Source organism: Crotalus tigris, unplaced genomic scaffold, assembly GCF_016545835.1.
Source record: "Crotalus tigris isolate CLP2741 ecotype Arizona unplaced genomic scaffold, ASM1654583v1 scf7180000018394.372285, whole genome shotgun sequence".
NCBI lineage: Eukaryota > Metazoa > Chordata > Lepidosauria > Squamata > Viperidae > Crotalus > Crotalus tigris.
In genome coordinates, this window is record NW_024096978.1 from 125,001 (window position 1) to 147,368 (window position 22,368).

At 38.4% G+C, this 22,368-nt stretch overlaps 1 protein-coding gene across 1 annotated transcript in view; it reads right to left on the minus strand.

Moving 5' to 3' along the window:
* Window positions 1–22,368, minus strand: part of ADCY5 (adenylate cyclase 5) — a 233,614-nt gene that overhangs the window by 36,245 nt on the left and 175,001 nt on the right. The window contains exons 8-11 of the mRNA XM_039351971.1: window positions 20,783–20,923; window positions 16,451–16,473; window positions 12,192–12,336; window positions 9,587–9,684 (exon numbers count right to left, since the gene is read on the minus strand). Coding sequence (XP_039207905.1) covers window positions 9,587–9,684; window positions 12,192–12,336; window positions 16,451–16,473; window positions 20,783–20,923 — 407 coding nt within the window. The remainder of the gene's footprint in view (window positions 1–9,586; window positions 9,685–12,191; window positions 12,337–16,450; window positions 16,474–20,782; window positions 20,924–22,368) is intronic.

Sequence of the window (22,368 nt, forward strand, 5' to 3'; positions counted from 1 at the left end):
TAATCATAATAATGATACCAATAAGAGAGGATAGTAGAGAAGAATGAGAAGGCTAATAATGATATTATAGTAGTCATTTTTTATCCTAAAGAATTAAAGGATAGCAGATGAACCCTTCTGTGCATTTTCAACAACATAGTCCCTATGGTCTTCCTACTGCTGATAGAATGATAGAGTAGCCGCAGGTATCTGGAAGAGGAGACCTGCTTGATCTTGTGGCCATTTATTCTTCAAGAGTAGCCCTTGAGCCTTTTGGCAAATGCCATGATTTTAGTTTTCAGAAAACTGAGTTCTAGCTGGTTCTCCTTGCGGTACTGTGTAAGTGCTCTCAGTGCTTTTTTAAAAACCTAATAAGTGTTTTCGAAAGTGCTTTTGGGTTGCCTCCCTCATTTCTCTTGGTCAAAAACATTTTCTACCCATGTATGCTCTCTATCTATTTCCAATAGCCCAATCTTGTTTATCTCTGTTAGCTTTATTCAGCACCCAGGTTTCTTCAGAACTGTATTATATTTGTAGGTTTAGAAACGTGGAGTCCTTGGTGCTGTCTGAGCTTGGTTGTTTTCTTCCAGATGTTTCATTTTCCAATAATCAAGTTCAGAGAGCACTAAGAACTCCACAATCAACTCTAAGCTACAGTACAAATATTATCCTCTTTAATAACTCACCTCTTCTTTAATCTCATGAAATCACTTGGATACTGATGAAACAAAATTTTCTACCACAAAACATGACAAAAAGAGACTATTCAAAAGAATGTTTTATGTCTCTGCACCCAACTGTTTCTAGTTCCTGTTTCAAATTCTCCAGTGTACACTTGAAGTCCACATTCATGTGGCTTTACAATTCCTTGCTTTACCAGAGCTTCAATTTTAGTGATGGAATAGGAGACTTTCTACTATAGATTCATCTTCAAAGCATTTTCAAAGAAGGATCACTTAGGGTAGGGATGTCAAACTCAGTTTCATTGAGGGCCGCATCAGCATTGCGGTTGCCCTCGGGGGGCCGGGTGGGTGCGGCCGACTGGGTGGGTGTGGATGGAGTGGGTGTGGCCTACTGGGTGGGCATGGCCAGCTCTACATCGTTCGCGTCAAGGGTTCCTGTGGGGGCCTGGGCAGGAGTGGGACAGATCTGACGGTCTCTGAATGAAACGGGGTGGGCTGTACTATTTGGTCCTATGGAAAGGATACCCTCTGTCAGAAGCGTCCTGGGTGAACGTTGCTGATGTAAATGCACCCCGATTAGTCCAGGCGTTCCATAAAAAGTACCCGGGAAAACCGGGGGGGGGGAGGGACAATGCCACCAGTGTTGTACCTTAGATAACTTGGTGTGTTTCCTTTCCAGGGGGAACCCTGGTAAGGGAGGCGGTACGTCGTGCCCTGCGAGGCATCAGAGTATGGTGATACCCCACCAGTCTTCCCAACGCCCTCCGGTATACCTGGTCCTGTTCTTGCCAGCCATCCTTGGAGCTCCGAAGCTGTTGCAGCCTTCCTATGACATCATCACTCGGCGTCTTCACGGAAGAGCGGAGGAGTTTCGGAGCCTCGCAGAGGCCCGACATTAGAGAGAGGATTATCCGCATGCGCATGGCCAGCTGATTGTCGGGACGACTTAATAGCACATGCGCATGGCCAGCTGATTGTCGGGACGGCTTAATAGCACATGGGGTGTGTTATTTATGTTTGGGGACCGGATGGTAGTTTACCGGGTGTTGGCTGGGTGGGGTTGGTGTAATTAGGGCATGGTGGGTAGGATCACTATGTAAAGGCACTGAGAATGGATGGTTCTCAGTGCCGACTTTTCTCACGCTTCACTTCTTTAGTAAAGTTTGTTCCTCGTTCCTGCTTGTGGTTTATTTCCTCATAATGAAACACTGGGCTAGGACGTCGCAACACTCTGGCAGAAGGGGGTGGGACCAGGGCAAGCGCCAAGGCATGGTCCATTTCTTCATTCCTCACAAAGGGTGACACCTCCCCAGCATGCACCCAGGGGGTGGGGCCGACACAGCAGGGGCTGGTTCCTCGCTGTTTCCAAACGGCCTTGTGGAGCTAAGACTGAATGTGTTTCAGCATAAATGGCCACCATAAAATTGTACATTGGCTCCCGGCTGGCCAGGGCCAAGGCAGCAGGGGCCGTTCCCTCACTGTTTCCAGGATGGCTTCGCAGGCCACATGAAACCACTTCGTGGGCCGCATCCGGCCCCCGGGCCTTGTTTATTTATTTATTTATGAGACTTATATACCACTTTAAGTGCAAGCACTCTCTAAGCGGTGTACACCAGTAAGCAATGTATATATATATTTACATTGCACCCAACAATCTGGGTCCTCATTTTACCTACCCCGGAAGGATGGAAGGCTGAGTCAACCTTGAGCCGGTGAGATTTGAACCGCTGACCTGCTGAACACAGTCAGCTAAAGTGGCCTGCAGTACTGCACTCTAACTGCTGTGCCACCTCGGCTTTTGTTTGATATGTCTGACTTAGGGAAACTAAGTTGGGGAAAAAACAGTATTTCAGACTTTCTCTGTGATATAATACCCTTCCCCCCCCCACACACAAAATTGCTTTCCTCTGATACACAGGGGCAATTTCCTTGAGATATGAATAACAACTTTATAATTTAGATAATAGCTGCACCTTCAACACAGCTTCCCTAGCACAGCTCAGCTTTGTGCAGTAATCTTCAGTTTAAAAGAGAAACAAAGGGGATCTGATTCAAAGAGATGGGAAGGGAAAGACTTTCTCATAAATTCCATAATGTAATTAAGAGAATGGGAAAACTCATTTGCTGGATTCCTTAATCAGCAAGAATCAGGTTAGGGACGCCAATACCATTCTCCTTGGTGTTTCATATATGCTTTCCATTACAGAGGTATCTTCAGCAAGAATCAAACCAGGGGTAGGAAGCCCTTCAGTTACTGCTGAACTATAATGACCCATAAGCCCCAAAGTACGATAAATGAGGGTGAAGGTTCGTTCTCCAAGCTTGAGGGTTGGTTTCCGAACGTTTCGTTACCAGGCTAGATAACATCTTCAGCAGCGTTACCTAGCCTGGTAACAAAACTTTCGGAAACCAACCCTCAAGCTCGGAGAACGAACCTTCACCCTCATCCTACACCGAGCTACAGATATTCGCCAGTATGAATATAAGGGGTACTAAGGGGTACTAAGGATAATAATTCAACAACACATTTTGAAGTATTGTAGAGGCAAGAAACTTGCCTGTATATATCCCATTAGGCGTTACTTTATTGCAGTATCTTGCTGGTGTCATGCACAAATTCTTTCTGGCATATGCAATACTGGGCAAGCTGGCAATATTCCTATGTCTCCATCATTCCTCCTTCTTGTCTCCCTACTATGAAAAAAATGCCTGTAGAAAGTTGAAAGGACACCAGAGCAAACGTACAAAGTGGTTATGTGCCACCAGCAAGTCTGCCGCCTTCAGAGGCATTTCTAACGACCTTTGGAGCTAAACTATACTTAGATTTTTATTTAGAGTTATTTGCCATTTCAGTTTTGAACATCATTACCATATATGAGTGTACATTTTAACTTGACAATTTTTCTGACTTATTATGTATCAAATCCACAAACCGAGCAGGCTTGCATTCCTCCTGCCATGCAACCTCATCCATAATTCAACTACAATGATTATCAAGCTCAGGAACATTAAGGCTAACCTCGTGAAAGCCAGCAGGCTTTCAAACTCTTTTTTGACTACAAAGACCACTTCCACTTGCTAATTTATTCACCACTTTCCTGGCATTCCTGCTGATTATAATGGAATGATCACTGCAAAATTTGCAAAAAAAAATGTGCCACTAAATTTCAAAGCCCCCTTCAAAACATATTCAGTGCCATAAAGAATCTATTCTCCTATCACTTCAGCAACACAGTCAATCCTATAAACCATTTTGGGGGCACTGCATTTTGTGCCCACAATCCCCCCCTTATTTCTTCACTATTTAGAGCAGAGCTTCACAACCTTTCTGCCTTGGAGGCCTGGAAGGAAAGGGAAGAGCAGGGAAATACACGCATGATGGTGGCGTTAGTGTGCGCATACACAAGTGCACCATGCACACTGCAGTGGCATGCTGGCACCCATGCGTATGCACAAATGGAATGCTGGCATCCACATGCATGCGCAAAGGGGCCACTAGCACCCGCGTGATGCTTTTGGCAGTGTTAGTGCCCCCACGCATGCGCAAACAGGGCCACTAGCCCATGTGGCAGCGCTACTGTGAGTGGGGGGGGGCTCGTCAGCAATTCCTGCAGTTCAGTGGCCAACAGGCCATGGCCCGGTAACAGGCCGCATACCGTAGGTCGGGGACCGCTGACTTAGAGAATATCAGTTTCTAAAAGCAACATTTTATATTACCGTATTTTCCGGGGTATAAGACGACTGCGCGTATAAGACGATCCCCAACTTTTCCAGTTAAAATATAGAGTTTGGGTTATAATCGCCATATAAGATTACCCCTCTTCCAATGCACATCAAATAAAAATGAAAAAACATCAGATTTGATTTCAATATGGTACGCCCTTGACTGTTAATCATAATTGTCGCCTACCGCTCATCAGCTGTTCACCGGCTTGCCGCTCATCAGCTGTTCGGCAGCTCGCTCTTCTTCTGCGCGTGGCAGCATATCTGCGTATGCGCGGCATCTAAAGGCATCCAAAATCATCCTTTTGCTACTCCAGCGCCTAGAACAGTCACCAGAGGATCCGCGGCTCACTCTTCCTTCCAAAATGGTGAGCTGCTTAGATCCTGTGCTGGTTCTCCTCCGTCACCAGGCTGTCCCCCCTTATACCTGGCGTATAACACGACCCCCGACTTTTGAGAAGATTTTCATGGTTTAGAAAGTCGTCTTATACGCCGGAAAATATGGTACATCTGACCTGATATTTTATGGCTGAAATATTGCTTGCAATAAAGACATAAAGCCAGGAATTTTCCCCTAAGAATATAAAACTGACAAGAGAGGAAATGTGGGTAAAAAAATTCTTTCTGGAAAACTCTACTTTATTGGGCAGAAACTCTTCATCTAAACAGGGCTCTCACCAAAGAGGATAGTGTTGTTGCTCCCATCTGCTTTTAGAGACCTTTTGTATTAATTTAATACATGTATCCTACCCATTTTGGGGAGTATAGCTCCTAGAACACAGAACATAGAATAATAAAGTTGGAAGGGACCTCTGAGGTATTCTAGTCCAACACAGTTCTCGAGGAGGAGAAAAATAGTTGTCCAGTCTCTTTTGAAAGCCTTCAATGATTGGAGTACCCACAATTTCTGAAGACAAGCTATTGGTTGATTGTTCTCACCATTAGGAAATTTCTCCTTAGCTCTAAGTTGCTTCTGTCCTTGGTTAGTTTCCAATCATTATTTCTTGTTTTTCCTATTGGTGTTTTGGAAAATAGTTTGACCCCTTTGTAGGAGCCTCTCAAATATTGGAATACTGCTATCATGTCACCCTAGTCCTTCTTTATCAAGTTCTATCAAGCTCTATCAAGAAGAATACCTGTAAGTGCCTTTAACAAACCACAGCTCCTAGACATGTCAAGTAGAAATCAAGATGGCATCATGGGCATAAAATCAATGCAACTTTATAAGGTAGAATGCAGCTGAAGAATCTTTTCCAGTGATTTGCCATTCCTCAAATTCTCAGTCAACTTAGCCAGCACTTTGTACCACTTGAAATGGTCATCATAGCAGGTTGAATTAATGCAGGTTGGAGGAAGCCTACTTACACCTGCCTGCCTGCTTGTCTGTCTCTCTTCAAAAAGTTCTGGTGCTTCTCTTTTATCAGGGTTAAATCACATCATGACCGGCTGTAAGCTGAGGGCACATACTGGTCCCGTATCTGATTTTTTTTAATACAAATGATGCTGCGCTTCAATGGTTAGATGACTTAGACATTAGTAGATCTTTTTAACATTTATATTTTATTGTGTTTTACTATTCTAGATGAAATGTTAATACATATTGCCAGTCCATGTCTGTTATACCGTACGCTGAATAAAATGAATACATCAGGGTTAAATTTCAATTCCTTGGAAATAACTATTTATATCTAAAGTATAGCTCTGGTTTGAATCATCTTTTATTGTTGCTGTTGTTATTCAGCCAGTCAACTGAAATCCTGCTCTAAAGGGTTTGCAGAAACAGAACTGGTTTGGGTTTGCAGTGCTATATAAATAGTGAATCTAAAGCAGCTTCCCTGATCAAACGCCTAATAGAATGCTCTACATCTCTCGTAAATCCCACCCAACCTCACTGGTGCAGTTCCAATCCTTGATACCTTTTTGGAGGAAATTAGGAGAACTGAATATAGTGGGATAACTGAAAAAAAAAAACCCAACATTTTTATTTAGTTGCATTTGAATACTACATTACCATTTTTGGTGCATTCAAGTCAGCTATGACTCCTGGCAACTGCCTGGATTGGCAAGGTTTTTGAAGCAAGGTGCCCTGGCCTCCTCCCTTGGACTGAGAGATAATAACTGGCTCAAAGCTACCTAAAGGGGGACTGAACTCACAGTGTCCCAGTTTATAACCTACTTTCTTAACCACCACACCAAACTGGCTCTTAATTATCATGACTACTTCCATTTATTTAATATTTTTCTTCATCTAGACCAGGGGTAGGCAACCTTGGCTCTTTTAGGACTCATGGACTTCAGCTCCCAGAATTCCTGAGCCAGCACAGCTGGTTCAGGAATTCTGGGAGTTGAAGTCCATGAGTCCTAAAAGAGCCGAGGTTGCCTACCCCTGATCTAGACTAAAATCATGGGTTGTAGGCAATTTTGGTAGGGCTCTGGATTAAGCCCAAAGCTTTGCAAAGTTTGTGTGGTTATGTAGAATGTGTAATCTTCTGCATAACCATATGCAGGTATGGTTTCAAGTCCAACTCCTACCTAATCCATTTAAATATGATCTCTTTTACCTCAGTGTCCCTTAAAATTGGTTTTGAAACCTATTAATAAATATATTCTATTTCCATGAATATATCTTGCATCTTAATAATTATATAAATTAATGTATTAGTTTATGACTGCAATTTGTAATCTTATACTTTTATGTAACTTCTTTTGGTTTAACTTATGGCCTGATGTAATATGGCTGTGTCAATATGTTTTTGTTATTTATTTATTTGTTTATTGACCACCCATCTTACCACAGGGAAAGATGCTATTTTACACAGGGGCACATATTAATACATTAACATCCAGAAACATATTTTTAAAAAAATTATAAACACATTTCTACCTTGTTTGTTTGTTTGTTTGACAAAATGGATTCTCCAAACCTTATCTCAGCAATAAATGCTCAGGAAACATTTCCAGCACTACATAAGATGGTTGGGAGCACTCAGAAGAAAAATAGCAAATTTTCTTATTTTTATTATGGCTGGGGCAGTTTTTATAAAAATCCAGTGAAAGTCCTCATTCAATGAAAATCACATATCTGTGATACAAAGATTCCAAGATGCTGAACTCATCCACATTAAGGAAGGAAGGAAGCACATTAATCCCTTTTAATCATATATTCAGTGCAGAGATCAGGCTGACTTTAGCTGCAAGCTTCATCTGATTTATGTTTAGTTTTCCTAGATGAAGCACTCTAAAATGCAAATTAATTATATGCTTTTTGAACCGTTCTGCCTTTTGTGCTCCAGCACAAGAGTTCACAGTGATAGTTAAAAAGTCGTGAGAAATTTCATGGGTAAGGTAGGGCAGGCATTCTTGGAGAGCATCAGCTGAAGCAGATTTCATTTAACAGAATAAGAGAGTTGGAAAGGACCTTGGAGGTCTTCTATTCCAGCTCCCTGCTCAAGCAGGAGACTTTATACCAGACATGTCAAACACAAGGCCCGGGGGCCGGATGTGGCCCACAAAGTGGTTTTATGTGGCCCGCGAAGCCATCCTGGAAACCGTGAGGGAACGGCCCCCGCTGCCTTGGCCCTGGCCCAGACCGGCAGGGAGCCAATGTACAATTTTGTGATGGCCATCTATGCTGAAACGCATTCAGTCTTAGCTCCACAAGGCCGTCTGGAAACAGCAAGGAACCAGACCCTGCTGTGTTGGCCCCACCCCTGGGTGCATGCTGGGGAGGTGTCACCCTTTGTGAGGAATGAAGAAATAGACCATGCCTTGCCGCTTGCCCCGGTCCCACCCCCTTCTGCCAGAGACCCTCAGATCTGTCCCATTCCTGCCCAGGCCCCCACAGGCACCCTTGATGCGAACGATGTAGAGCTGACCACGCCCACCCAGTAGGCCACACCCACTCCATCCATGCCCACTTAGTAGGCCGCACCCACCCTGGCCACATCCACCTGGCCCCCCAAGGGCAACCACAATGCTGATGCGGCCCTCAGTGAAATTGAGTTTGACACCCCTGCCTTATACCATTCCAGACAGGTAGCTGTCCAGTCTCTTCTTAAAAGCCTCTAGTGATAAAGCACCCACAACTTCTGAAGGCAAGCCATTCCATTTTCCTGGTAACCATTCTTCTTCCCATCTCTTTTCTTCTTGAACATCCCTTCCTCCCCTTCCCACATTTTCTCCCTCAGCAAAACATCTCCTGCCTTCTTAGATGGAGAGGGGCAGATGGGAGAAATGCTGGACCTATCACACCTGACCCCCAGACCTGTTTTTGGAAAAGGGAGGAATCTCTTTGACATACTTATTTCTCTCCCTTTCCTGAAACCAGCTTGGAAGGGATCAGTTCCATTCAACACCATGCCTTCTTCTGAGATGTTTTTCGATTTTTAATCCAGCTAACAGCCCTGGGACGATCCGAATACCAATCAGGTCAAAGTTGGTTAAGATGCTATTCCTCACCATTAACATTTTTCTTCAATTCTGATCCTACTTTCTGGCTTAATAAGGCCAGAGATAAAGCAGGATCACCATAATATTGGCTTAGCCCTGCATATTCCCAAATTCATGACTCCTTTTTTTTCAGAAACCCTTCTTTGCTTTCCAGTTTGAAGTACAAAACATATAGCAGTTCCACCCAGTCTGAATTTCTCAAGATTGTTTGCCTACAGATGAGGTGACTTACCCACAGCTTCTTCTGCCACATATATTCAAAATATGGAGATTAATGTATACAGGAAGCTTCTTGAGAATCTTGCATAGAGACTACTAGAGAATATATCTTACACAGTTAACAGGACTGAAACTGTTTTGAACAGCAGTTGAGCAAAAGTTCCAAAGTTCAACTTTTTAAAAGTCCTTGCATCAATCAATTTCCAAATGGAAAGATTCCTAAAGATTCTACCTATCTGTGATCTGTTCCTACTTTTATAATTCTTATAATTTATTAGTTATAATTCTTGTTTTAAAATGCAACCTGCCCTTCTTTATACATATTAAATGCTAAAATGATGAGATACTGTGCTGCTCATTTTGTACAACTGTGCCACTGAGAATTAGTAGAAAAGGCAATGGAGGTTTTAAGAACCATAAAAAGGGTTTAAGGGCCACCAGTTGCTACTCAATCTTGCTTTAGTGCAATAAAGTGAAACACAGACAGGCAATAGATAGATATAAGACAAGCAAATGTACAAAGATCTACTTACTGTGGCACTATTGTGATCTGAACAAAGCAAATGAAGAGGAAGACTAGGGAAGCACAAGCCACATATGTACCAAATCGATCATCCACCTGTTTGGAATACTGTAAGGAAAGAAACCATTTCATTTTAAAAAAAACCCTGAAAACTCCCATTCGTTGGCAACAATTTATGATCTACTAGATATTGTTGAATCCCAGGCCCACCAGTTGTAGCGATCAATAGTCAAGGATGTTATAAACTGTAATCTAGCAATTTTACAAGAGCCACTAGTGGCCTTTTATTACAAGTCCTTCTTAGCAAATTTGGCTTGCTGTATTAATTTAAACTGTAAGATTCTCTGGACACTGATAAAAAGGTTTTCAGATTGATAGCAGGGATTTCTGAAACAATCATCTTTATAGATATCTGAACTACTGGGAAAGAAGGTAAAAAGTCATAAGCCAATTATATTTAATGAAAGACCACCTCTTTCAAAAACTTTCTGAACATTATCTTTACTGAAAAGAGACTGTTAAACTTTTTGCCAACATGAAAAAGTAACTTTTTTCTAGTTGCTGAGGCAATTTTTTTTAAAAAAAATATTTGAATGAAGGCCTAAAAAGATGTGAAAATAACAAACCCAAGTCTTGAAATATGTGTTTGCCTAAATCTTGTGGATGGTCATGAGGACCAGATTTTCAGGTGAGGTTCTATGGCAGACTAGCTGTGTCTCAAATCGCAGAGATGATACTACAGTTGTGAACAATGGCCAGTGGTGATTTTTGCCTTCCAAAAAGTCTTTGTGGATAAGAGACAAAGACCTCTTTTCATACTCCCACGCCATTTGAAGGGTCTCCATGGACATTTAGCTATGCACCCTTCAAACGGTGTGGGAGTATGAACAGATTTCCAGAAATAAAAAATTGCTGAGTACAGGATTCAGGTGTTCCTGAGGGTACAGATAAACCTCCAAGTGGCCTCAACGACTCTCAGAAAGAGGGCTAACAACCAGATGACTGCAAGGAATATAAATCCATCCATTCTCCACCATTCAGTCAGAACTGAAGAAGCTTCTTGGATGAGAAGCGGAACATCTTCAAGCAAAACAAGGAAGTCCAATTGCCTTTTGAAAGAAAGCACTTTTGGGACATTATGTTAGAATATTAGAATACTGAGAGAATGGCATAGATATAAACATTCTGTGATCAAAAATGCCTTTATGGATTTCAGCACAAAAGCATTTTACAGGAAAGAGCATAGAAATGGTTAACCTATTGAGAGATGTTATAACAAGAACATAAAGAATATAAGATTAACTCAAGAGAACTGGTTGTGGAGGGATTTAGTTTTTAATGGGTTTTGTATGCACAGTTAAGAGAAAGATTTAAGGTAGATAATAGAATTTTTGGAACTGAGCAACAATGGACAGAACCTTCAGATGGATTATATGTACAAGTGATGAATGTGTAATTACTAAAATGTATAAACTCTTGCCAAAGTTTGAAATGGAGGACAAGCAAGTTAAAGAAACGATTAACATTGACACTGTTACTATCTTAAAGAGAATTTTTTTATAAAATGATGTACCATTGATACATAACCCCAGAAAAATTATCTAGAATGTATAAAGATACCTAAAATTTATGTTGGAAATGTGGACAACATTCTGTCTAGTAAACTTGTAAAAAAGCCAGAAAAATTTGCTTTCAGTTACATATACAGATACAAAGAATTCTAAAGACTAAGATTCAGCTGATATTGGAACTTTTATTGTTGGGATTACTGGATAAGCAACTAGAAAAAAACATGGGAAATTATTTATATATATGATCACTGCTGCCAGACAATTACATATCCAAAAATACAAAAGGTCTAAAATACCACAATGGAAGAATGGTTGATGGAAATAACAGAACTAGCCCAGATGGCAAAATTAACTTGTTTGCTTAGAGAAAGATCAATTATTGCATTTATTATTGACTAGAAACTCCATATGGATTTTTTGCTGAAAAAAATATGAATGGATGATTTATGCATTTTATTATTAGAATGAGTAGATTATAGAAAGGAAAATTCTGTAACCTCAGACAGAGAAAGCAAAATATAAATGTATTTATGACTGTGGTTAAGAAGACTGGACCTATTACTTTATTATTATTTTTCTTTTTCTTCTTTTCTATTTCTTTTCTTAATGTATTTTTCACTTTCTATTGTCATTCTCTATTTCTCTTATCTTTAACTTAATGTTTGTATTGTTTTTACTTTGTGGGAAAACTTCTTTAATAATACATACCATACGTATATATATATGCATGTAGTTTATGATGGTCAAGTAGACAATTGTTATTTATAGTATAAATGTCTAAAGTGTTGAATTGTCCCACTTTTCATCACTCTAAATTTTCCATCCATTTGTCTACTGAAAATGACTACTTTGAGGGAAAAAAATCAATAGCATTAGTGAGATAAAACTCAAATGGAAGGAGGGTCTAAACATTCCATTAGGTACCTCTTTTGGACATTCATATGAATTTACACAGAACTATGATTAAGCACACCAGTTTTCTGCCCTGACATCTAGTTTGGCTCTTGCTAAGGGATTTCATAGACCCATACAATCCTTACATACCTTTTTCTCCAAGTCAAGCTCCCTGAACGTTAACAGAAACTTGCGAACGTGCTCTGAACGTAACCGGTCGATACTTCTTGCATCAATTGCACGACCCAGAAACTCATCCACCTCGTCTTCTGGATTCATGCTTTCCTGGATATTTCTGAAACAACAGAATAAAGTAGAGGCCAATTAAGTGGTGTTTACACAAAAGAAAATGTCTTAAAGTTATTACTTAAAGTCGAAAGGACTAGAACTTTCCAGATGTAAGATCCCACTCTCAAGAGCACCTCTCCTATGTCCCATTCTACAATTCTTTGGCTCCTTTTTCCACAGCAGACACAAGGCACCTAGCTCACCCAGGGGTTGACAAAAATGTGGTGGAAATTCATACAACAAGCAATAATACTTATAACCAATTTGTCTAATTTAGCTTCTCACTCCTTTATTCAAACTTTTCTTCCCTTGAGTTCTCTTTTATTCCAAAACTGGCAATGGAGGTATCTCTTCCCTTAGGCCTGTCTCAGGAGAAAGTGGGAGAAAGGTATAGAATACTTGACTTATGATGGCAATTGGAACCGGAATTTCTGTCACAAAGGATGGCCACATCACTTAGTGATGACACTCCAGAAGTCCTGGTTGCCACTGTTAACCAAGTCCCACAGTTCTTAGGTGAGGCAACTTCCTGCTGGCTTCCCACAAACAGATCAGTGGGGAAGCTGGCAGGAAGATGCGAGTTCCAGGCAGCTTGCAAACAGGCTGGCAGGCAGGAGAAGAGTGCTAAGGGATGCATAGGCATGCACGAGGGAGACCTGGCAAGGCTCAAGGAGAGTGGCAAGAGTGCGAGGGAGGCTCTGCAAACGTCAGAGAAGGTGCATGGCAACATGAGGGAAATATAATGAGGATAGGGGAGTGTGCATGAAGGGAGGGGGGCTACGCAAGGGAGGTATATTGAGGCTTGGGGAGGGTGCGTGAGGGAGCAAGTGAGGTGAGGCAAGGCACAGAGAGTGTTGAGCAGGGCTGCACAAGCGGTAAGGGAGGGTCGGGGAGGTTTGGGAAGATGCACAGGGGTATGTGAGTGGCCAGCACAGCCCAAAGTGGAGGGGGCTGAGGGAGGGAGCACGGGTGAGGGTGACTTATCAGAGCCACTTGTAACTTCCCTGCCGGCTTCCCAATTGACTTTCTGCAGAAGTTGGCAGTGAATATTGCAAATGGCAATCGCGTGATAGTGGGGTGCTGCAACCAGTCATAAGTGCCAGCTGGTTTTCAAATGCCCAGATTGCAATTAAGGGACCTTGGGATGCTGGGATGGCTAGATTTCCAAGCATTGGTCATAACCAGCATTCATTCAGTACCATCGTAACTTTGAACAGTTGCTGAATGGATGGCTATAAGTCCTGGACTACCTGTGCAATGAATCTTCACCCCCTTCAGTACAGCTCCTTCAGGATACTATAAACTGTAAAGTACATCAAGGCACTTCAGCATTCATGCACACTTAAAATCATCTAATAAGGATTTCTGCAACTATTTTTATTCTGAAGACATCTTTTGTCAGAAAGGACAAAGAGTTTTGTAGTCTACATTCTTCACTAGTTTGGATATAATGGAAGGTATTAAAAGGCATACCCATTGCATACCATACAGAATTTAAAATATTCCGTCTTAATCTTCTGCGGAACCTCTAAGAGCTATTTTATTCCTAAGAAGATGGTAATTTAGTGCAAACCACAAGATCTTTTAATAAATGGTAGTCTGGCTAAGTTCTTCAATTATTCACTGTAGATTTTCAGAGCCAATGTAGCACTCATTACATTTGCTTTGGCATCGTCACAATTTTTTTAAAAAATACTACCAAATATCTTTAATTAGGCAGTCACTCGTCTGATTATTTTGGAGTTCTCTGTCTCTCTGCCATTCTTCTCTCATAGTAGATAACTAGTCTCTGAAAGATGCCAGCTGTCATTGCAAATTTAGTTGGCCCACATAATATAGGCAACAGCAACCCAAATATGCTCTTTGTTTATTAAAATCAGTCTTATTTTCCTAAATATGGATGATGTAGGTTTACAGAGAAGTAATCCCAGGTAGAGGATACTCCTGGATAATATGGAAAAAAATAAAGTATGCCTTATTTTTTATTAAGCAAGAAATTTTAATTAAGATAAAGATTTTGGTCTAAAACCTCCGAATTGGATTCAATGTTATTTCCTCTGGTAGAAGCAGTGTCTGATTTTTGGAAGGCAAGGGATTGCAGTAGGAAGGGGAAATCTAAAAATATCACTTTTTTCTCCTTTCTGCCAACAGAATTGATCTATTCAGTCAGACACCTTCTCCAGTCCAAAGGAACATTCCATCTGTGAATGCAAGACCCTAGTTTTAAGCCAACTTCTTTTTTCAAAACAGAAAAGACTGTTACATTAAAGGGGGTCTAAATTGGCATCAGTCCCAATCCCTCAAATTTTTAGAGGAATTGTTCTTGTTAATGGTAAATTAGCAACCAGAAGGGTATGCTTCTGAAAATATTTTCTAATTAAACTTCCTGAAGTGTAAGTTACCATACTATTTACACACCTTCCAGCACGAAACAAAAACAAATGGAAAATTATGAAGAGTAGGGATAAATGGGTTTTTTATTATTAAAAAAGTGTTCAAAATATATTAAAAGGAAGTCATTATATTGACAGTATTGATCCTGAATAAACACTTTCAACTTCCCCCTTTAATACCATAATTTTGAACACTTTAATGTGATTGTCAAGAGCCAGTCTGGTGTATAAGTTAAAGCACCAGAAACCAGAGTTCCACTGTAAGTACAAAACCAGCTGGGTGAGCTTGGGCCAGTCCCTCTTGCTCAGCCCTAGGAAGAAGGCAAGGGCAAAAAAATGTTGCCAAGAAAAATGTACAGATGTTGCCTGTGTAATCAACGGAAATCAAACTGACTCAAAGCATAAAATACAACATTACTGTTTTCTTTCATAAACTAAATTGATTATCTTATGTAATACATTTATATAGTTCCCTTATGCGAATTGTGACTCCTTTTTACCTCTATGGGTACGAGAGTGCATATATTCTCTTATGATATTTCATAATTGATCAACCAGCAGTTTTCAAATCTATCCAACAATAAAATAATATGATGAGTCATTTTGTATTCTAGGTTTTTCCAGCATGTTTTTCCAATAATAATTTTGTCAGAGTGCCAAGGATATTTTTGCTTTCAAATTTCTTTAGGCTCTCTCCTTCCAAAAACTAAACTGCCCCCCCCCCCAAAAAAAGGGAAAAAGGAAAAAAAAGGATGCTCAGGTCTTCTGGTGTAAATATGTCCCTTGACATTCATGGAAATTGGTATCTTGAAGACAAAACAATAAGAAGGGAGGATCTGTTTATGTAATGTTTTTTATCACCCATATTCTCGTATTCATATAACTCTAAGATCTGGTGAACTATCTTTTCTTCTCTTCTACTTTGATTAGCCAATTTACTACAAGCTCAACATACTATCTCCAATAAATAACATCTTAGAGGTGACTCTAAAAATTATTGTAGAAATTGAAAACTCCAAGCTTTAAACTTCCAAGATGTAGAAGGCATTTTCCACAGCCTTTTATAGACTATAATCAGCAATCAACAAGGAGGATATCCAAACATATATGGATATATAGAGATGAGTTAAAGGGTTCCTATATCTTTCCTACTCAGTCATCCATTTTTGTGCAATCTGAAGTGGAACTAAGACTCTAGATGTGCCACAAAGGAGGGTTGTAATGAAAACAACTACTTAGTTATATCTTGAGATATAGCCTCTACTGTAAGTAAACAATCCATGCTGTTTTTTTGAAAACCAAACCACCTTTTTAAAATCAAGATTTATTGAACAAATAATATATTGGTCTAGTTTAACATTTTAAAATGTTGGACTAGCTTAGCAGTATTTGCAAGCTGGTACTTTGTCCAAGGCTAATTCTTTACCATTACTACACTTCAGTCTTCCTCATTTTATAAAAAAAATATTTCAATATTTCATCCCTTCTTTTGATTGGTTGTGTATTTTAGATAAATTAAGAATCTGCATGATTAATTATGAAAGCTTACATTAAATAATGAAAGCTAAAATCCGTGGCAGGGTGATATGTATTCTAACATTTAACAATTATTTATGGAGAAAAATTACACCAAAGAAAAGCACAAAAATAAGATAGCATTCTATTTTGTACAGTGACAAACTTCTCACATTTCAATAAAAAAGAATAATTAATGTTCCCTTTCCTTACTTGTCTTTTGGATCTTCAAAACCCTGAAAAGAAGAGAGAAGAATGCTAATTAGCCAAACAAAATGACAGTGAATACATTACAGTTGATGCAAAACCACTTAGGGGACATCCATTTGTAACATCATGCTGATAAGTGTCTTGCCAAGAGTATGGAGCTTTATCTATTCCAGGTCAGGGCCCAGAATACTTTACAAACTTCAGATTAATGGAACGGTATTGCTATCTCATCAGTCTATGCAATATCTACAGTTATTCTAAGAGGATTTTCTTTTCTCCAAAACACTATACTTCCTTTTTTTTTTGCTCTGTATAGTTAACATTTATGTGCCTAATATTAAATACAGTATGGATGATCCTTTTTTAAAAAAATAAATCTGAAGTAATCACTAACACGTCAGTCAACACACGCTGTTTACATCCGGTTTATGTACTTAAGACAGGAAAGTGTAATTGTGGTGCACACAGCTAGGTGACAGCATCTCTCTAACATCAGCTTATCTTAAAAAGTTAAAACTTTGTAAGTAGCTTGACAATAAACTACTAAGAATTCCTAGAACTGTAGACTGGACTGCAAGAGGAAAAAAAAAATCTCAGAAGAAGATAACGGTAAGTAATTTCTATAATTTTGCAAAGAAAAACCATATGCACATCATCGGGAACTAAACTGGAATGCTCAGAGACATTATTAACCATGTTACAATCATGTATATACAGAAAATATATTAATACCTATAATACAATGGAATGATTGAGATCATGTATTCTTAACTTTGAGCTAAGAGGACCCAGTCTCATATATTTAAAACTGCAGCGCACAATTTTCCTTCAGGAAAGTGTTTCCCATGCTTTTAATGCACAAGAAATCAGTGCAGTTCCTAGAGATATGAAAGGGTAAACCAACAATTTTCTCAGAGTGCAGGGCCTTCCAAAAAAAGTACTATCTTTTTTTTTTTTTTTTTAATAAAAGATATTCTGAACTGGACTTACTGCTATTCCATTCCACTGTTTTCAAAACATTTATCTTACTTCAGATAGCTCTCTTTTTTTTATTGAGACATACAGGTAATCCTCAACTTACAACAGTTTGTTTAGTTCAAACTTACAACAGGACTGAAAAAAGTGACCTATGACTGTTCCTCACACTTATGACCGTTGCGGCATCCCCATGGTCACATGATCAAAATTCAGGCGCTTGGCAACTGATTCATATTTATGACAGTTGCAGTGTCCCAGGGTCATGTGATCCCCTTTTGCGACCTTCTGACAGGCAAAGTCAATGAGGAAGCCAAATTCACTTAACAACTATGTTACCAACTGATTTGCAGTGATTCGCTTAACAACTGTAGCAAGAAAGGTCATAAAATGGAGCAAGATTCACTTAACAACTGTTTCCTCAGCAACAGAAATTTTGGTTCAATTCTGGTCGTAAGTCGAGGACTACCTGTACATGTTTTGCTGATTGGTTTCTGATCTTAAAAAGTTTGAAGTTTTTAATTACGCTTTCCCACAATGGGCTGCCAATGTTACAGTCATCTTCAAATTCTCTATAAGCTGAAACCTATGTGATGTATAATCTATGTTCAAAGAATTTATTTTTAAATATTTTATTCTTCCTGAGAAACAGCAGGTCCCCAAGATTCTTAAACCTCTGTCATGTGTGTGTGTTTCTCTGTGTATTGTGTTTGTGTATACATATCTATCTTTGGTATGATTTTTAGTGTTGAGTTTTAACATTTCAATCTTAGCATCATTTGTATTTTATTGTCCTATTATCATTAAGCACACTGAATACTATTTTTGATTGAAATAACTAATTGTACCTAAAAAATACCCAACGACATAGTGAAGTGGGAAGGTGGAGGTAAAGTAAGAGTTTGACAATACCAAAATAAAACTGAAAATTCCATAGATAAAATTCCAACCAGTGTTCTTATTGGAATATAGTTGACTCAGCAGTCTTTCTTTCTCTGGCTGGCAGAAGATACCAGAATGTGCTTCCCATTATTTTGCAGTGTGGGAACTAATGCACAGAATCCTTTCTAGATTTTGTTGTATGCAAAGATGCATTTATTTTGTTTCCAAGAATTAAATTAGTGATTAACATACATTATATAAATACATAGGCTATAAACCTGCTAATTTATATTGTACAATTGAATTGAGCTACGATATTCAGACACCCAAATTAGCTTATTATTTAGCTTCTTGCAGTAGTTGAATTCTTCCCATTGCTAACTGGGCAATAGCTATATTATTTAAAACGAGTAAATTGTTAATGTCAGAAGGAGATAAGAATAATTATTTTTAGCTCATTAGTTTACATCTACTTTAAATGTTTTCCTTTCCTTAAAACAGGACAGAGAATTTATGACCTCTAGATGCTGAACTCCCGTAGTCACTTAAATACTGTCAATGATGGCTAAGATTGCTAGGAATGGTACAGTAGTAATAACTGGAAGGCAAATGTTTCCTTGTGCCTCTTTTGTAGATTTTCATGGAAACAAAGAAAATGAGGAAAGGTGCTTTTTTATTTTTTTAAAGATAACTTTAACAAGATACTCTTGAAAAGTCAGGTTGTGGAGCAGAACTGTTTGGGAAAGGAAAACTGAATTTAGAACACTGTTAGATCCTTTTGTTTAAAAAGAATTGTGATGTTTCTCCTATTCTAAAAACAAATTCTTATTGTATATTGTGCAAAACAGTTTGTTGGGTGCAGCAAACTGGCTGCATTTCAGTTTAGATTCTAAGTTTGAGGTTGAACATCCAAAATTACTAGTCTCTAAATTACACTGGAAACAGCAATTGCTCATCCTTGAAAGATAATCCTATTAAGTGCCTGGGTGTCCGCCATTATCCAGAACCTAAATGGATACTAGCCAATACACTACCTATAAAGCCCTGATTGTCAAAACTGCCAGAGGATTCTGCTCTAGTTCCCGAATTACTATCAGTATTGAAATGGGGTTTGGGTTATTTTCAGTATATAATCTTTTTTAAATATATAGTTAAACTTTAAATTTAACACTTTTTGCTAAGGCAGATATTAGTGATTTGCAAGTATGTCGGAATAAACTCTTTGTATACTCTGTATTGATAAATCCCTGCCTAAATAAGAGGAATATCTATTCCTCTCTAAATAGAATCAGTGTTACAAATAATTAAAGCATTTGCATCATGTGTAGAAAGAAATGCAATTACAAAGTGTTTACAATGTTCAGCTTGAACATATAGCATTTCATACCTGCAAAAGGTTAATTACATAATTTGTATTTCCCTACTGAATATCTGCTTTTAAAATTAGATCTATTGCAAGATACTGCGAACATGTATCCTGTAAAATCATTTTCTAACCAAATTTCAAAGATGCATTATTAAAAGGAAAATCAATTTATTGGGTAAAGCTTTTCTTAATGCATAGTTAATATGCCAAACAAAATTGACTTTATGTGAAATAATTGAATTTCATAACCAATAAAGGCTCTTGTGAAGCATTTTAAACTGAACAGATATTTCTTTTTTAAAGACTGCATTTATGGAGATAAAGCATCTTAATTTGGACAATTTTGCTATACAATGAATAACCTATGGATTAACTTTCCTATTTATATCTATAAAGACAACAGCGAATGATAACGTATTATTGTTTTGTGAACTATGGCTTCAGAGAAATACAGTTGCCAATTGTTCTAACAATGAATCCTGATATCCATAAGCATATTACATGCTTTCAAACTCAAATAAAAAAATATCAGCCATAAAGGTGTGGCTTATGGCTAAAGTATGTCTAGCAAATCCCCGCAACAGCTAAAAGGATTAAACACCATTTTGGATGGTCTTCTCTGTGAGGAGCTGATTTGTAAGTTCTTCTGTTATTTCTTCTAATGCTTTCTTTCTAAATATGGCTATTAAATCATGAACCACATGCTTGATGCAATTTACATCTCACAGATTACGTCATGCAATGAATCTAAGTAAGTGCCCTTCACTCTTAGTCACCCATTTATAACAGGTGTGATAAGTGAGATAATGTGGCTGTGGCAATTTCTAAGCTTCAATCCTTAATCCATTTTCACAAAGCAACTCATTTCAGTACAAGGATGTATATGAGGGGCAGGGGAATCATCAGAAGCACTTTCTGGCAATTTGCCACAATGATAATGATCAGAACTTTTATCAAAATAAATATTTTTAAAAAACCATGAATAGAGTAATAAAATAGAAATTACTTTCATGAGTAAGAACAATTCGGGGAAACAGAATATCAAGGAAATTACACTTAACATACACTTGCCAACAATGGCAGTAATATTCCATAGATCTGAATGTCCTTACCATTCTTTTCATCTCTTTAGAAACTTGACTGGTGCTTAAGTGATTATAAAAAGAGCGATCTACTCCCCAGTGTGGTGGGTTGTGACCAATGGAATTAGTACGTTGGCGATTCATTTTGGCTATTGTTGCTTTCTCATCTTTCTAGAAAAAGGAATAGAGATAAAGAATTAAATTTTCAATCATTATATGAAGAGCTGAAATTCAACGCATGTACAGAGATTAATCTGGGAAAAACTGTTTAGTTTTACTTCCTTTAATACCTGCCACCACTAATTATTTTTGTGTTAATTTTGTCTATCTAGACATTTCTTCATTTATGATTGTCTTGGAAGATAGCATTTTTGTTTTGTTTTCACCATAATTATACTGTAATTAATTATTTATAATTATTCTTATCATTATTATTTTAACAACTCTTTTCTTGGGATGTCCAAAACATTTTCAGTTTGTTTCAAAGTCAAGATCATGTCATGAAAAGGTTGGCACAGCCAGCTCAAAATAGGGCACTTCAAACTCAAAATGTTTCCAATGTAAAATGTCTTATGAATTCCTAACCTTTTCTACCACACCAGAAAAAAAAACATTATATTCATCTGTATGTGTGCCTGAGAGGAAGACTAGAAAGACTGTAAATACAGAAAGGGGACAGCAGACAAAGAATTAAGGCAAACTTTTTATTTGTTCTCTGTGCAAAAGTGCAGTTTTTATAGCTACTTCAAGTTTAAAACAAAATTTAAAATATATACACAGCTAGTTTAATTCTCAGTTCGCATAAGCACTATACTATACAATATACACAATACTTGAATTAATTGTGATTTACAGCATATTCTTTACATTTTTGCTTTTATTTCATAAAAACAGTTACATTTGACATTAGCATCTTTGGGGCTGTGTTCTCTCTCCAATTCCTGTAGTACTAAAATGTATATTACCCATGCTTCTCTACTTCATGGTGCATTATCTTGGCCATAGCTGGTGACAGCAGGATACATAGGAAAGGGCATCTAAATCAGCATGGAACTACTTCTAGTTTTTGAGATACACAGCTTGGAAACTTTTTCTTACAGTACAGCTTCTTAAGTCAAAGATATTCAGGCAAATTGAAAACTCAATATAATGCAGACTAATCTATACTGGTATCTCTGTGGAGTCCTAACCAATTGATGTTAGGGTTAGGGTTAGGATTAGGTGTGTGGAGATACACTAAATAATTATTATTTATAAAATAGTCAAAGAAACTTTATAATGGACTATAAAATTTGGTACCTCAAATGTTTCAGGTGATAATCCTACGCATATTGGTTTAGGATATTTGGGGATAAATTGTGGGAAGCCCCCCCCCTCCCCAGAATAAAAATATTCTAGAAGATATTAAAAAAGCAGGATAGAATATTTCCCCTAAAGAAGAAGAGAAAAATCTTAACAAAGGCAGAAAGCAGCCCCAGTTTTCCTGCTATAGGAAAACAGCCTCAAGCAGAAGCTTGAAGAGGCTAGTCTTTAGGAATGGATATTTTGCATCCATTCAGAAAGCTGAACCATATTATTCATAAACAAAGAACAGCCAGAAACCCTAAATAAGCAAC